Source organism: Mustela erminea, chromosome 19 (assembly GCF_009829155.1).
Source record: "Mustela erminea isolate mMusErm1 chromosome 19, mMusErm1.Pri, whole genome shotgun sequence".
Taxonomy (NCBI): domain Eukaryota; kingdom Metazoa; phylum Chordata; class Mammalia; order Carnivora; family Mustelidae; genus Mustela; species Mustela erminea.
The window spans coordinates 50591668-50607684 of NC_045632.1; the positions used below are offsets into that span (position 1 = coordinate 50591668).

Sequence of the window (16017 nt, forward strand, 5' to 3'; positions counted from 1 at the left end):
AAGTTACAAAGAAAATTTCTGTTTAAAAAAAGGAAGAGTCTAACTCCCATAATTGTTTCCAATTTAAGAAAAAAAAATCTTCAAAAGGAAAGTGTTACTTCCAAGCTAGTTGTTCCATATGCATTTTAAAAAGAAAAATATGGCACAACCTAAAGCAGCTTTCTGTCAGCTGTTGGGGATTTGCATGAAAATGATCAAAGGGGTCCTTTCCCTCTGTCTGAGATATATAAACTCTTATCAGTCTCCTCTTAAAAGGCTCTCTGGGTGTAGGCATTTACTCCTCTATCATAACTGTTTACTCTTATAGGCAATATAACTCTCATGGCTGGTTTTATGAATTTCTTAGCCGTCTGCAAGGAAGTACTTTGAAACATTAGAAAATCCATTCAAATCTTATTTAACTGGCAGCAGGTGACTTGGAAATGATTTTGTGCTCCTTCTTGTTTTCTAATTCTTTGACGAGTGATGATGCTGACTGGCTTCATTACTTCCACAGGGAAACAGATCTGGGATCCAGGGACCTATGAAAGTAGAGGCACCCACCCATCACCCTCGTGCAATTTACATCCTCTGAATTTTGGGTGACGAGATTGGGTTTATCCAAAGGAATAATAAGATGGATGTGGTCTTGCATTCTAGTCTGGCAGTTCTGAGAATTACTCATGTTTTTGCATTTTAATATGAGCACTAGAGTAGAGCAGAGCTGGTGTGGAATGGTAGATGAGGCTTGGAACTGGGTGCCATGAAATCTGGAGATGCAAATTCCAATTCATCTTGATTAAATGGTTTAACCTTTCTAAGCTTCTGTTTCGCTTCTCTCTAAAATAGGATAGTTACATCCATTCTAAAGGAGTGCTGAGGTTCAAGTGAGATAATATGTATCACCTATCTCTTGTATGTGATATACAATGTTGGTTCTATGAATTGCGCTTCTTGGGGGGAGAGCATGGGGGAGGTTGGGGTACTTCCAGTAGTGGTATTGTTATAGGGCTTTAAATATTCAACCAATGGAAGAAAACACTTTTATAAAATTTTTAAAGATATTTTTTATTTATTTGACACAGAGAGAGAGAGGACACAAGTAGGCAGAGGGGCAGGCAGAGAGAGGAGGAAGCAGGCTCCCTGCTGAGCAGAGAGCCCGATGCGGGGCTTGATCCCAGAACCCTGGGTTCATGACCTGAACCGAAGGTAGAGGCTTTAACCCACTGAGCCACCCAGGCGTCCCAGGAAGAAAACATTTAATCAGAATATTCCATTCCAATTTATCCATGATGATTGCAAAGGATTACAGTAGGAATAGTTAATATAAATAATATGAAATTGTCATTTTCCAATGTGTGATATTTTTATTGTTTTAATTATTTTATTAAAGCTGATAGATGCTCATTTTCAAATATTTAAATGATACAGTTGTATAAAGTGGGAAATGAAAGTCCTGTATCATTTTTTACCTTTCTGCTCTGAGATATATTAATGATCCCTTCAAATTTATCTGTGTAAAAATATAAAAATAGTGCTAGAACAAAATAATGGATTTTTCACTTAACAACAAGATTTGACATTGATGTGATGGTGGATCATTTTACCTCTAGGTCCTTACCTTTGGGGTGGAACCCACTGGGAACTTTAGATTTTTTTATTCAGTTTGTAAGCCAGTAGCAAATCAGGCTTTCAGTTTGCTCTAACAGGGACTCTGAGTTGTCTGTTATTAAATAATGTCTAACAGTATCAGTATATTCCTGCTGGACTTTTGTAGTAATGACTTTTGTTGAGGGATAATTTTTTAAAAGTTGAAAGCAGAACTTATATAAACATATGTTAAGGATGTGCCAAAAGTTTAATTCATTTTGTTACTAAATGAAGGAATCAATCAAATGATATGCCTGGATTAAAGCAGAATTCAAGGAACAGAAATTTAAAGAATCATTCAAGGAATGCTGAAATGAATTTGCTAATAGATGAAAAACTGGTTACTGCTTTTTGGGACCATAACCTAAAACCTTTGGAGTTTAGATTTCTGATTAGACAGAAATCTATAGCTGAACATATAAAATCATAGTATCAATGCTTCCATCAAATAATAAAGAACAAAGTCAAGACAGAATGCATTCTCTGAGATAATTAAACAGTCCTTGGATGAGCTCTTTTAATGATGACCTAGTGTTACTTTAAAAAGGATATTTTGTCATCTTTTCCTTTATTTCTAAGTTTTGGATGTTAATTATGATTAATAATTATTTAAACTTGTTCTTGGTTGTCATGGTCATGTGTCCCTGTTATCTTGACCTACAAAACCTTTCACCTTCCATGTCTTTGATTTCCTTTTTATGTTCTTCATCGTTTAAAAAAAATCTTTTATAAAGAAACAAGACCTTGATTTTTTTTTTTTACTTGCTGTTTTTATCTTATAGATACATAAAATAACAATCAGAAGACAAGTTCCTTATCACCAGCAAGGTCAATTTTATCTTCCATTTCAGCAAATGTAGTGATTAACTATTAAAACCCCTGTTCTCTTACTATTTTTTGCATGTTTCCCTGAATTTCAGGCTTAGAATAAATTCCTCCCATGCTCTGTCCTACCCCCAAGACCATACAAGGTATCTTTTCTATGTGACAAATGCACTGGGACATCTACCACTTGCCACCTACCACCAACCTACTAGAAGGCAACCAAGTTACCTTCTAGTAAATTGGAGTTCTTAAAGTCAAAGGATGTCTTTGTTTGTCCTCTGTTTCCTAAGTGACTGGCATGTATTAGGCACTCCATAAGTAACACCTGAATCAAGGAATGACGTATGGACACTATTATAGTCAATGAAGCAAATATAAAATTAAAAATTAATTCAAAGCATCTTTCATCCCTCCCTCATAGTTTTCCTTCAATCATTCTACCAAACTTTGTCATTCATTTTAAACATCTTAAACTCTCCACCTTTTAATGTATTAATTAGTACTTTTGCCTTTCCTTGAGACTAATTGTTCTTGTCTAGGTGAAATATTGCAAAATAGTCAAGTTCTGAGTTTCCCAACTCAAGGTTGAGCTTCGCTGTCCAAAACCAGCTTTACTGACTGTTAAAAGAGGTTTAATTTTGCTGTATATATATTGTTATATATCTAATAGCTATGAAACAGATATTTCCACTGTAGGAGCAAAAAACTTGTAGCACATCATTCTTAATTTTTTAGAAAAGAACTGAATCAAAGAGCTCCTTATCATAAAGCAATTTCATGGCAAAACTAAAACTAGTTCTAGATAACCAGACTGGAGGGTGAAACATTAGATGCTACAGTGACAAGTTCTCCTGCCCAGCCTATGTTCCTGTTCGTTTTTGATCCAAGATACTGGTAAATGGGAACAAGCAATGATAGACTTTGGTTAGATAATACTTGCTATGCCTATGAGGTGATCAAAGACCGATTATTAGGTGAGTCTAGAGTAATACTTAAAATATGGGGCAATCTCCAGGTGCCTGAGTATCTCAGTCGGTTAAGCATCTGATTCCCAGTTTGACTCAGGACCTGATCTCAGGGGTCCACACTCAGCAGGGAGTCTGCTTCTCTACCTCTCCCTCTGCCACTCCCCCTTGCTTGAGTGAATTCTCTCCCTCTCTTTCTCTCTCAAATAAATAAATCTTAAAAAACAAAAGAACAAAACCACTGGGCAATTTCACATTGCCATAATGAGAACTGAAAGATGCTATAAAGTTGAAGAAACAAAGTCAGCCTTCCTTTATTAATGTTCATATCACTGGGTAGCTAACATTGTGAGTGCACAGCAAATGTCTGTTAATGCTACTGCTCTCTTTTTTTTCTCTGAAAGACCTTCTCTATGTCCAAATCTGCCAGATCTAATACACAGACTGACCCAGCAAGAAGGAGCACTATTTCTAGGATAAGTTGGAAAGATCAGAAATAGGGTCTTTTCTTCCCCTCTTTCAGAAAATGAATGGGAATCAGTAGAAAAATTGAGAATATTGATTAAACCAGAAAGTTGTCTTTTGAAAAGTCAGTAGATTAACAACTCAGTGGATACATTATCAAGGTAAAAGGAGAAAATGTGCAAATCATTGTTATCTGGAATGAAAAAAGGACATCACTACATCTTACATATATAAAAATGAAATTATGGAATATTATAAAGAAATTTATGCTCATAAATTTGAAAGTTTGGATGAATTAGACAAATTTCCTGAAAGATAAAAATTTCCACAATATACACAAGAACAGATAAGTGTGCCTGGGTGGCTTGGTTTAAGTGTTTGCCTTCAGCTCAGGTCATGATCTCAGGGTCCTGGTATTGAGCCCCACATAGGGCTTCCTGCTAAATCTGGAAGAATCTGCTTGTCCCTCTGCCCCTCCCCCTGCTCATGTGCATGCTCTCTCTCAAATAAATATATAAAATCTTTTAAAAAAGAAAAAATAGAAGTTTTATACCAAAATTAGGAATAAAGGAATTGACATTGTTCACTGAATTTTTCTTCCAGTCCAAATAAACTTTGATTCCCTGGCTAACCTAACAAACTTTTAAGGCAAAAATAACACATTCATTTATAAAATCTTTAAGAAAGAGGAGAGAAATAAGTCTTTTCATAAATCGTTTTGTCAGTGAAAAATTATACCACTAAAATCAAAGACAACACACACACACACACACACACACACACACACACACACACACACACATACACACACTCTTTAACATCAGTATTTCTCAGGAACATATACACAAATTTCACCAGAAAATATTAGCAAACCAAATCCAGCAATGTGCCTTAAAGTTATGAAAACCAGGTGATGTGGTTTACTTCATTAACCAAATAAATGGTTAAAGAGAATCTAATTATATAAGTAGATACAGAAAAAAAATCCAGGAAAATTCAACAGTTCTTCTTGCTAATACCTCTCAGCAGCATACCAATAGAAGAGAACATTTGTTAACCTATTAAAGAAGGTATAATAACACTTTTCTTTTTATAAAATCTTTTTTTTTAATTTATTTATTTGAGAAAGAGACAGTGAGAAAGAGCATGAGTGAGGAGAAAGTCAGAGGGAGAAGCAGACTCCCCATGGAGCTGGGCGCCTGATGCGGGACTCCATCCCGGGATTCTGGGATCATGACCTGAACCAAAGGCAGTCATCCAACCAACTGAGCCACCCAGGCGTCCCTAATAACACTTTTCAACTAACATCATACTTAATGGTGAAAGACCGAATGATTTCACAAGATCAAAAACAGGATGGAGATTTCTATTCTTATCCCTACTATTCTTCACTGTAACACAAGTTTTAGTCATTGTATAAGACAATTCAAAGTAATAGAGGTCACAGTGATTAGAAAGGAACATAAACAATGAATTCTGTTATGCTGAAAAGAAATAACTAAAAAATAAAATAAATTTAAAAAAACAGAAAGGAATAAGGAAAACAGTCTTTAGTCATGGATGACATAACTTTGTATAAATATTTCTTAAAGAAATCTAAAGAAAAGCTTCTTTAACCAATAAGTGAATTTTAGCTAGGTTGCAGGGACAGAACAATGTACAAAATTCACTTGTACTGGTTTGTATATGACAGGAACAATACAGATTGAAATTAAAAACCAATACCCACTACAATAATAGAAAAATAAGAAATTTAACAAAATATGCGCCACACTCAAGACTACAAAACATTGTAGAGAGAAATTTAAAATGGTATAATAAGTAGAGATAAAATGCTTATGGTTTGAAAGGCTCAATATTGGTATCAGTTTTCTTTAAAAACATCTCTACATCCAAATCAGTTCCAGTCAAAAGCCTCACAGGCATTTTTGTAGATACCATCAAGAAGTATCTAAACTGTATATGTAGTGGGCTCTCTGTTCAGTGGAAATAGCCAATGTGGCTTAAAAAAAAAGAAAACATTTGAAAAAATTTCGGCCTGTGCTTGCTTCTAGGATTTTTATGGTCTCACGCTCAGGCTGTTAATCCATTTTGAATTTATTGTTGTGTTTGGTGTAAAAATGTAGCCTAGTTTCATTCTTTTGCATGCTGCTGTCCAATTTTCTCAACAGCATTCGTGAAGAGACTTTTCCCCACTGGATTTTTTTTTTCTTGCTTTGTAGAAGATTAAATGACTTTAACTGGATTTATTTCTGGATTTTCTATTCTGTTCTGTTGATCTATGTGTCTCTTTTTGTACCAGTACCATACTGTTTTGATTACTAAAGCTTTGTAACATGACCTGATATCCAGAATTGTGATGCCCCCAACTTTGCTTTTCTTTTTCAAGATTGCTTTGGCTCTTTGGGGTCATTTATGGCTCCCTAAAATTGTTAGGATGGTTTGTTTTACTTTAGTGAAAAATGCTGTTGGTATCTTAATAGGGATTGTATTAAATGTGTAGGTTGCTTTGTATAATACAGACATAAAAGTGTATCTTTATAAGTGATTTCTAGAAACAGGACTGCAGTAAGGGCCATTTGCAATTTTTTTCTGTGCTTTGTCTATATTGTCCTATTTTTCCTATGGGGTTATTGACTGTTTCTCTACTTTTAGAAACTGTGTATTAAGCATATTAACTCTTCATGTATAATTGCAATTATTTTTCTCATGTAACATTTTACTCCTCTTAAGTTAAAAAACACATAATTGGTTTAACAACATTTTGATTAACTGCATCTGGAATTTGAGTCACAGTTAGCAAAGGCTTCCACTAACAGGCATTAGATTTCACAATTCTTTCCATCATTTTGCTTTTTATATTTAGACCTCTAGCCCATTTGGGCTTTCTCTTAGTATCACTATGATGCATGAACACAATTTTATTTTTGTCCTGATGTATATCCAATTAACCCAATACCTCCGTTACAAAGATATCTTTTTCCATACTTAACTGAAATACCACCTTTATCACATGCTAAATTTGCACATGCATCTGAGACTATATATATTTTTTTCTATTCAGTTTGCCTATCTGTCCATTCCTTCATTGGTACCACATTACAGAAATGTTAATACATAATTGAATATATTCTAGATTTTTAAAAAAGATTTTATTTATTTGACAGAGAGAGATCACAAGTAAGCAGAGAGGCAGGCAAAGAGAGAGAGAGAGGAGGAAGCAGTCTCCTCACCGAGCAGAGAACCCGATGTGGGGCTCGATCCCAGGACCCTGAGATCATGACCCGAGCTGAAGGCAGAGGCTTTAACCCACTGAGCCACCCAGGCGCCCCTATTCCTTATATTTTAATATTTTTCTAGAGAAGAATTATTTTCTTTTTCATTTTTTACTTTTCCCAATGCTAGAGGATGCCCCCAGGTTTGATCTCATGGTGCCTTTCCAGCTTCCAAGCCAGCAATGGCAAGTCAAGTCTTCCTCATATCACAATGTCTGACACTGACTCTTCTAAAAAGCCTTTTTTTCCCACATTTAAAGGATCTTTGTGATTACACTGGCTCCACTCTGATAAGCCAGGATAATCTCTTTATTTTTAAGTGAGCTGATTAACAAACTTAATGCCATTTGTACCATTAATTCTCCTTTGCCATTTAGTGTGACATTTCCGGGTTGCAAGGATCCGGATGTGGTTATCTTTGTAGGGGCATTATTTTGACTACAGTTGGGGTCTCTCTCTCTCTCTCACACACATACACAGACACACACACACACACACACACACACACACACACACACGCATTTTCCTACCCATAGGAAATCAGAGCTCCACCAGACACTCCATCTTTTCGTGCGTTGTGCGGCCCTTCATGGGAGTATCATCTCCAGGCAAATGGAACCACGCTGCTATGTCAAGTTGTTTCATTTTTCAACTTTATTGCATAAAATATTCAGTATTTTTTCTTAGTCTGGTTTGTTTTTTTTTTCCTTACAGTATCTTCTGAATAACAAATATTTTGTTTTAATTAAGTAAGTTATTTTTTAAACCCTTCATGGGTTTTTGTTGTTGTTGTTGCTGTTGTTCTAGTACGGGAATTCTTTGTCTACGCCAAGTTTGCAAAAATGTTTTGTTTTACTCTAGAAGTTGTAGGCAGAAACTTTTACACTTAGGTCTATGATCCATTTCAAGGTAATGTTTGTATGTGGCCTGGGGAAAGAATAAAAGTTAATTATTTTCCATATAACATCAATTGTTTTGGCATAATTTCTTGAAAAGGCACATTTTCTCTACTGTATTACCCTGGCCTCTTTGTTGGAAATCAACTCACCCTCTTAAGTGTGAGTTTGTTTCTAGATATTTCTTCTAGTATCTGTATAAGTATTCTCATACTAAGACCATATTTTGTTACTGTAGCTTTAGAATATACCTGAAATTTTGTACTGTCATCATCAGGTATGCCCTAAAATAAAAATGGCAAGATGACAAAAGCTGTATGTAGTGTGCCACAGAGGATGTGCTGGGGTCTGTTCAGTGCTCATGCGTATTTCAGTTAAAAGAGCAACAGGAGGATAAGCCACAGCATAGAAATTGGAGGCATGGGGTTTGGGGGGTAAGCAGAGGATACAGCTGTGGGAAAGGAATAGAAGTTGAATGACTGAATGAATTTTGTTTGGTAGATTTGGTGTTGCAGGTTATTTTGTTTTCTCAAAATCCTAATGCAAATTTAAGTTGTATAGAGGCCCCAGATATATTTTTGAATAATAAAACAAAGGAGTCTGTTGGTTTTCTAGGGCTGCCATAACAGAGTATCCCAGATGGAGTAACTTGGACAACAGAAACTTATTTCTTCCCAGTTCTGGAGCATAGAATTCCAAGATCAGGGTGTCATCAGGGTTGTTTTATTCTAAGAGTTATCTCCTTAATTTATAGATGGCCACCTTCTGCTTTTCTTCCTTCTGTGTGTGACTGTGTCCTAATCTCCTGTTTTTAGGAAGGTACCCGTCATATCCAAGTAGGGTCCACCCAAATGACCTTTAGTTCCTCTTCAAGGACCCTATCTGCAAATACAATCACATTAATGGGGGCTGGGGTTAGGACTTAAATATGTGAATTTTAGGGGGACACAGCTCAGCCCAAAATACTGCTGCAGGACTGGGTCATTTTGGTGGATCTTTGTATAACCACCCAGGTAGAGATTCCAGTGACAGGTGTGCCCAGTAATCTGTACCAGCCTGGTGGGTATGCCTGGGGATGAAAGGAAATGCAGTTGAGAGAAAACTGATTCTAACTAACTAGTACACCCAGTAATCAAATTGTACCTCCCTGGTGGGTATGCCGCAGGGTGAAAAGGCAGTGCGGACAGATGACTATTTATCCTTCCTGGCGCTAGGTATGCTGCAGAAGTTGCGGTACCCCTTGGCTCGGACTGCCAGAGGTAAGGCATTTCAGATGCAGGGCAGAGACTTCATGCATCTGGTCCACAGGATCATGGGGACTAGACCCAAACTTTCTCTGGTCCTTCACCATGAAGGGATGCAGACAGCCATCCATGAGCATCTGAGTTTCTGTCTAGAGGTGGATGGGGTGGGGGTGGATTAGAAGAAGTTCATGCTGCAATTCATGCCCTATGTCCCCTAGGACGACCATGGATCCTTCATTCCTACTGGCCTTTCTTTTGCTCCTGGCCCTGTCAACACCTTGCAGTGCTTGTAATTGTAAAATTCAGCACCCTCAGACATATTACTGCACATCAGACGTTGGTGAGTCTGGGAGACACCAGAGAAGTCTCCGTCAAGGAGGTCTCACCCTCCGGGAGCTCTGGTGATCTGAGCAATGTCTCCATGAGACTTTGGATGGGGAAACCCAAATCAGTGAACCCGTGGGCCTCTGACCCATTTCTTCCTCCTCCCAGTCATAGTAGCTGATATACTAGGACCAGGAAAGAACACCAGGACAAAACGAGGTTTCAGAGTGAATGTCATTAAGGTAAACTCTGTACCTCCTTTCTTCTTACCTCCTTCCATCAAAATAAGCAAGACTGCCCAATCTTCTCTTGCTGAGTTGGGTGGTCTCTGGAGCCTTGCAGCTTCTATGAAAGCCTAAGGCTGTGGCTACTCTTTCTCTCCCATCACAGGTACTCAAGGCTCCCCGGGGCACCCCAAGAATCCATGAGATCTACACACCCATCAATTGGGTGGACTGTGGTTATGGTTTGAGAACCCGCCAGCAGTCATTGTTACTTATTGCAGGTGAGCGTCCCTGTCCACATACAGCCCTCAGCCTTGCTACCTCCCCCCGAAGGAACCTCCCGACTTCTGCAGCTAGCGTCACCAAAGACCACGGGCCCCTTCTCCATGGGGAAAGGCTGGACCCTCACTCATGGCTGACTCGGGTTTTAGACCCTCTGGGCTAATTTCACAGAGGACGTCCATACCTGCTGTGCTAACTCAGGCCATGCTCGCCCATCACTGCAGGCTTTCTGAGGGCAGGGACAGTGTTCTTCACAAGATGCCATCTGGTCTATTTCTGGTACCGGCTCACCAGAGAGCAGAAGCTAGGTTTCGAGGCAGCGTACAGAGCAGGATGCGAATGTGAAGTGAGTAGCCACCTAAGTGATCTTTCTCTGCAGCCCAGGCACTGCCATTGTCCCTTTCCCTGTTCTCAGATCTTTATCCCTTGCAGTCTCCCTTTCTGGATGATTCCTGCTCCTTCATCTTCCTTCCATGCCCTGGCCCAGCCTCTTCCCACCGTTGCCTTCCTGTCCTCGCCCCCATCCCTGTTTCCTTTAGATTCTCCTTGTGCCCAGAGCCTTGTTGTCCCTCTCTGCCCAGGATGGGGGTAGAGACAAGAGGTGGGCAGTCTGCTCTCTCCCTGCACCCTTAGATTCAGCCCTGTCTCATCTGCAAGCGTGACTGTCCTCAGCCTGACTTCAGAGAGTGTGTGTGGAAACAGAAGGACTGTGACTACAAAATATGGGAAGGAAACCATTCCCAGTACTCCATGTGTGTCCCCTCCATGACTGGCAATTGCGAATGGACCCCTATCCAGAAGAGCTATCAATACCAAACCCCAACTCCAGAGGATTCTCTACTCACTCAAAATGACATAGTAGGGTTTTAGTATTGTTTCCTCACCTGGCTGATGTTAACAGAATGGAGTTCGTTTTCTACACCTCCTTCGAATTGTACACTTCAGTTTTGTTTACTTTCTGTAAGTAGCGTATGCATCAATAAAATTAACAAAAATAAAGCCCAAGTTTATAAACCCCACCCTAGTGACAAATACCCTTTATCTTCTCAGTTCTTCAATCACGTTCTCTTTCTTACTCCTTCAGAAACTTCATGCCAGATCCACATCTTTCTCATTCTCCAGTTTCTGACATTTCCTTATCCTATCAAAGCAAGAGCCTGGGGCCCAAACAAAGGGCTAGATCCAGACTCCACTGATGTATCCTTAACCTTCCCCCAGATGATTTGCAGAGCCAAGAATCACAGGAGAAAGGATGTTCCTTGTTCCCTCAGAATCAGGACTCTCTTGCAAACATAAAAATCATTCCTTGTCATATTAAAGTTCTGAAAATAAAATGGAAAACTTTGAAACTTCCATAAGAACAGAAAGGGGAATATTTTTAGGACTTCAAATCATAAAAGGTACAAAATATGAAGGAAAATTGATAAATTCCACTACTTTAAAATAAAACATCTTCCCCTAAATAAAACAAAGTACCATAAACGCTCTAAAAATAGAAGATGCAGACATACATTGATAATATAGAGGATTTACAGCTTTATGGTAAAAATTAGGTCTGAGCAGGGGAGCCTAGATGGCTCAGTTGGTTAAGCATCTGTGTTCTACTCAGGTCTTGATTCCGGGGTCCTGGGATCAGACCCCGAGTTGGCTTCCTGCTTACTGGGGTGTCTACTTGTCCCTCTCCCTCTGCCTGTCCCCTAGCTCATGCTCTCTCTCTCTCTTTCAAAGAAATAAAGTCTTTAAAAAAAATAGGTCTGAACAATGAATGGGGGAATTGGTTGAAGTTTTCCTTTGAACATAATTTATTAATTATAAGTTACTCAGAGTCCTCCCAGAAAGAGTGTCTTCTCTGTTTTATTTTTTAATTTAATTATGTAATTTTATTTTATTTTACTTACTTGTTTTAAACTTTGGAACCATTTTGGATTTACCAAAAAAAAACGAAAAAACAAAAAAACCCAAAATGGTACAAAGTATTCACATACACCCTTTACCTAGTTTGCTCTTATGATGACATCTCAGGCAACACTGGTACATTTGTTAATGCTAAGAAATTTTAATGTGAGTACAATAATATTAACTAAATGACACTCATTCAGATTTCTACAACTTTTCCCCTTTTTTTCTGCCAGAATCTAATCCAGGATATTGCAGAAATTGCTCTGGTCTGTGACATCTTTTTTTTTTTTTTTTAAGATTTATTTATTTGTTTCAGAGATAGAGCACAGAGGAAGGGGCAGAGGAAGTGGTATAGGGAATCTCAAGCCGACTCTGTGTGGAGCAAGAGCGTGATGGAGAGCTCAGTCCTAGGACCCTCAGTCTTAGACCCTTCAGTCTAGGACCTGAGACAAAACCAAGATTTGGATGCCCAACTGACTGCACCACCCAGGTGTTCCTGGTCTGCGACAGCTGTTTTTATTTTTTAAGGATTTTATTAATTCATTTGAGAGAGAGAGCATAAGCAGGGGGAGAGGCAGAGGGAGAGAAAGAAGCAGACTCCCCGGGGAGCTGGGAGCCCAGCATGGGGCTTGATCCCAGGACCTGGAGATCATGACTTGAGCCAAAGGCAGGCGCTTAACCATCTGAGCAACCCAGGTGCTCCTGTGACGACTTCTTAATTTAACCTCGTTTTTGATGACCTGGCAATTTTACAGGGTACTGGCTTTCTGGAAACTATCCCTCAGTTTGGATTTGTCTGATGTATTTTCCCGATTAGACTGGGGCTGTCAATACTGGAGAAGAATACTACAAAGAGGAGATACTTTTCTAATGGATCTGCCTCACAGGTGTATAGCATTGACATTGTATCATTGGTAGTGCTTACAACGGTCAGTTGGTTAAGGTGGTGTCTGTCACGTTTCTCAACTAAAAAGGCACTGTTTTCCCTTTGTATACTCAGTTGGCCATGTCCCCGTTGTTTCTCAGTTGGACAATGTAACTTAGAAAACCATGTCTGGGTTCTGGTTTACTCATTGCCACTGGGGTGTCGCTACTTCCAGGCCTTCTCGGTAGACAGAGCCAGGAAATATATATATGCATCCTAATTTACGTATATCCACATGGTTGTAACTTTTACCCTATTTCAATGAACAAGAGTTTCATTCTAATAACAACTGCAGAGTAACACAGGGCTCATTATAGCCCTCAACTCTTGATTATTTGTATGTTTTTTCTCTTGACAGTAGACTCTCATTTTATATTATTTATTTATTTGTCCAACCCTAGTTTACATGTAAAGTAGTTTCAGAATTACTAACATTGTACAGGGGTACACCCTGTAAAGTAAAATTATAAACTAGAGTACCAGTTTATGGAGTTTTTACTTAACCCACTCATTCAAACTCAAATGCACTTATTTTCTATCCTAAGACGACCCCCAAAGTTTCCCAAGCACACCTGGGTACATCCTGGGAGAGAAAGCCTTAAAAAAGAGATGGTGCTTGTGGCACAGATTTGGAAATCAGAATGAGCTTGCATGCAGTGTCAGGAATAAATGCACTGCCTGATATTTATACATCTACATTCCCAACCTAATCCAGACCCCCAATTTCAACCTCCCAATGAGCAGGTATTCCCATTTAAAACTCTCAGAAGAACATAGAACTCCTGGTAGAGAATCAAGAATCTAAGCAAACATAGTTGTGCTTAGTAGGTATAGAGGAGACTGCAGAATCCATGCACCAATTGTGTGTGATCTCACCTTCCCTGGAATCCAGCCATTGACCTTGGAATCAGAAGAGAATTATGGAAAAAGAACACTGTAGAACAGATGGTGTACCTGGCGCAGACTTAGGGATCCAAATGGATACAGGAATGTTTTGTGGCTGTAAGACCACACACACACATACACAATTACAAACATGTTTATACACAATTGTGTATACATAGGTAACATACGTGTCCTAGCTTTATGCTCTGAGAACCTAAATGAAATGAAATTTATCAGTTGCATGGGCAATAGTTTCTTACGTAGGGCACCAAAAGCAAAAACTATAGAAAACAATCTGATAAATTGTGCCTCATTAAAATTTAAAACCTTTAATTCTTCAAAAGCTGCAATTCCAAAAAAAAAAAAAAAAAAAAAAGAGAGAGAGAATAAGTAAGCCCCAGCAAAGGGAGTTAAATGCAAAACATATATATCTGAAAAACTATCTATATCCAGAATATAATAAAAGGGGGGAAAAAATCTCTTACTATTCAAAAGGAAAATTAACTACAAATGAGCAAAATATCTGAATAGACACTGCATAAAACATGATACATGAATGGCCAAAAGTCCTTAAAAGTACTAATTATTTGGAAAACACGAGTAGAACCTCTATAAAACCATTTCATATTCATTACAATGGCTAAAATTGAAAAAACTGACAATACCAAGTGTTGACAGGAATTTGAAGTAACTGGAAGTCTTCCAATTTGCTCTTGAGAGTACAAGATATTGCAACCAATTTGGAAAATGTACAATAATTTCTTATGAAGTTAATGACACAATTATTATATCAACAGATTACAGTTTTAGTATTTATATAAATTTCTTTAAAGATTTTATTTATTAATTTATTTATTTGACAGACAGAGATCACAAGTAGGCAGAGACAGAGGGGGAAACAGGCTCCCCGCTGAGCAGAGAGCCTGATGCAGGGCTCAGTCCCAGCACCCTGAGATCATGACTTGAGCCGAAGGTAGAGGCTTCACCCTCTGGGCCACCCAGGTGCCCCATTATTTATATAAAAAATGAAAACATAGCCTGTTTAGAAACAAAGAGACTTGTAATGAGTGTATATAACAGCTTTATTCATAATGGCCAAAATCCTGGGGAATAAACATTTTCCATCATTAATTGAATAATAAATTTTAGTTCATTCATACAATGTAATAGTAACCACCAAGAAAGAGAAAGAACTGCTATTATAGGCAACAACATGGATGAATTTTATGTGTTGTCCTGAGGGGAAGAAACCATTTGTCACAGATATTACTCTGTAGTACTCTATTTATATTAAATTCTAAAATATACAAAATTGATCTATAGTTACAGATATTAGGTCGAGAGAGAGAGATATTAGGTCAATGTTTGAAGCTGGCATAAGAGATTGATTAGCTCCAAAGGGGTATGAGAGATTTGGAGTATTTAATGCTGTTTTTCTATATCTTGATTGAGGTATTATTACATAGTGTATTTACTCATAAAAATTCTTTAGACCATATGATTGAAATGTGCAAGTTGCACTGTGTATCCATATCCCTTAAAAGTTTGATTAAATTGGTAGCCATCATTTTATTACTTGTGATTCCATGAGTTCGCTAGGTGGAGCTTCCCCTCCATGTGACACAATCTGGGGACTGTGATTAACTGCTGTCATTAGGGGGGGCCCTAATCCAGTATGACTGGCATCCTTATAAAAAGATATTGGGACACTGACACACACAGAGGAAAGGCCATGTAAAGACACAGGAGAAGACAGCCATCTACAAGCCTCAGAAGAAATTAGCAGTAGTCACAGCTTGATCTTGAACTTTTAGCCTCCGTAGTTGTGAGAAAATTTGTGTTGTTTAAACCATCCAGACTGTGGTACTTTGTTATGGTAGTCCTAGAAAACTAATACAGGAATCTTTTAGCTTCTGGTCATTTGTCTTTCCACAAAAACAATATGACCAGAACAATTCCTGTATTCCTTATATTGGGAGAATTTTTTCCTCACCTCTTTCTTTCAAAATCACCCTTGAGCTGTCATATCATATGGTAGCCACGCATTTTCACCTTGTTCCAACATACCAAGCCAAACCATCTAATAACTAATTTGGGTTTGTCTCTGTCCACCAGGAGGTCAGGAGTTGTAAATGAAGAAAAAGGCTTGGTGCAAGTAGAGCTGATAGGGAAAAGGAAA

General features: G+C 38.3%; 1 protein-coding gene across 6 annotated transcripts in view; it reads left to right on the forward strand.

Moving 5' to 3' along the window:
- Nucleotides 1-11142, forward strand: part of LOC116580180 (metalloproteinase inhibitor 1-like) — a 38196-nt gene extending 27054 nt beyond the window's left edge. For 4 of the 6 annotated variants that reach the window (XM_032326285.1, XM_032326286.1, XM_032326287.1 and 1 more), the window contains 6 exons: nucleotides 9221-9314; nucleotides 9518-9639; nucleotides 9792-9865; nucleotides 10014-10128; nucleotides 10354-10475; nucleotides 10763-11142. In XM_032326285.1, coding sequence (XP_032182176.1) covers nucleotides 9525-9639; nucleotides 9792-9865; nucleotides 10014-10128; nucleotides 10354-10475; nucleotides 10763-10999 — 663 coding nt within the window. In that variant the 5' untranslated portion in view covers nucleotides 9221-9314; nucleotides 9518-9524 and the 3' untranslated portion in view covers nucleotides 11000-11142. The remainder of the gene's footprint in view (nucleotides 1-9220; nucleotides 9315-9517; nucleotides 9640-9791; nucleotides 9866-10013; nucleotides 10129-10353; nucleotides 10476-10762) is intronic. The other 2 variants (XM_032326289.1, XM_032326290.1) reach the window with 1 other exon arrangement.
- The last annotated feature ends 4875 nt before the right edge of the window (nucleotides 11143-16017 follow it).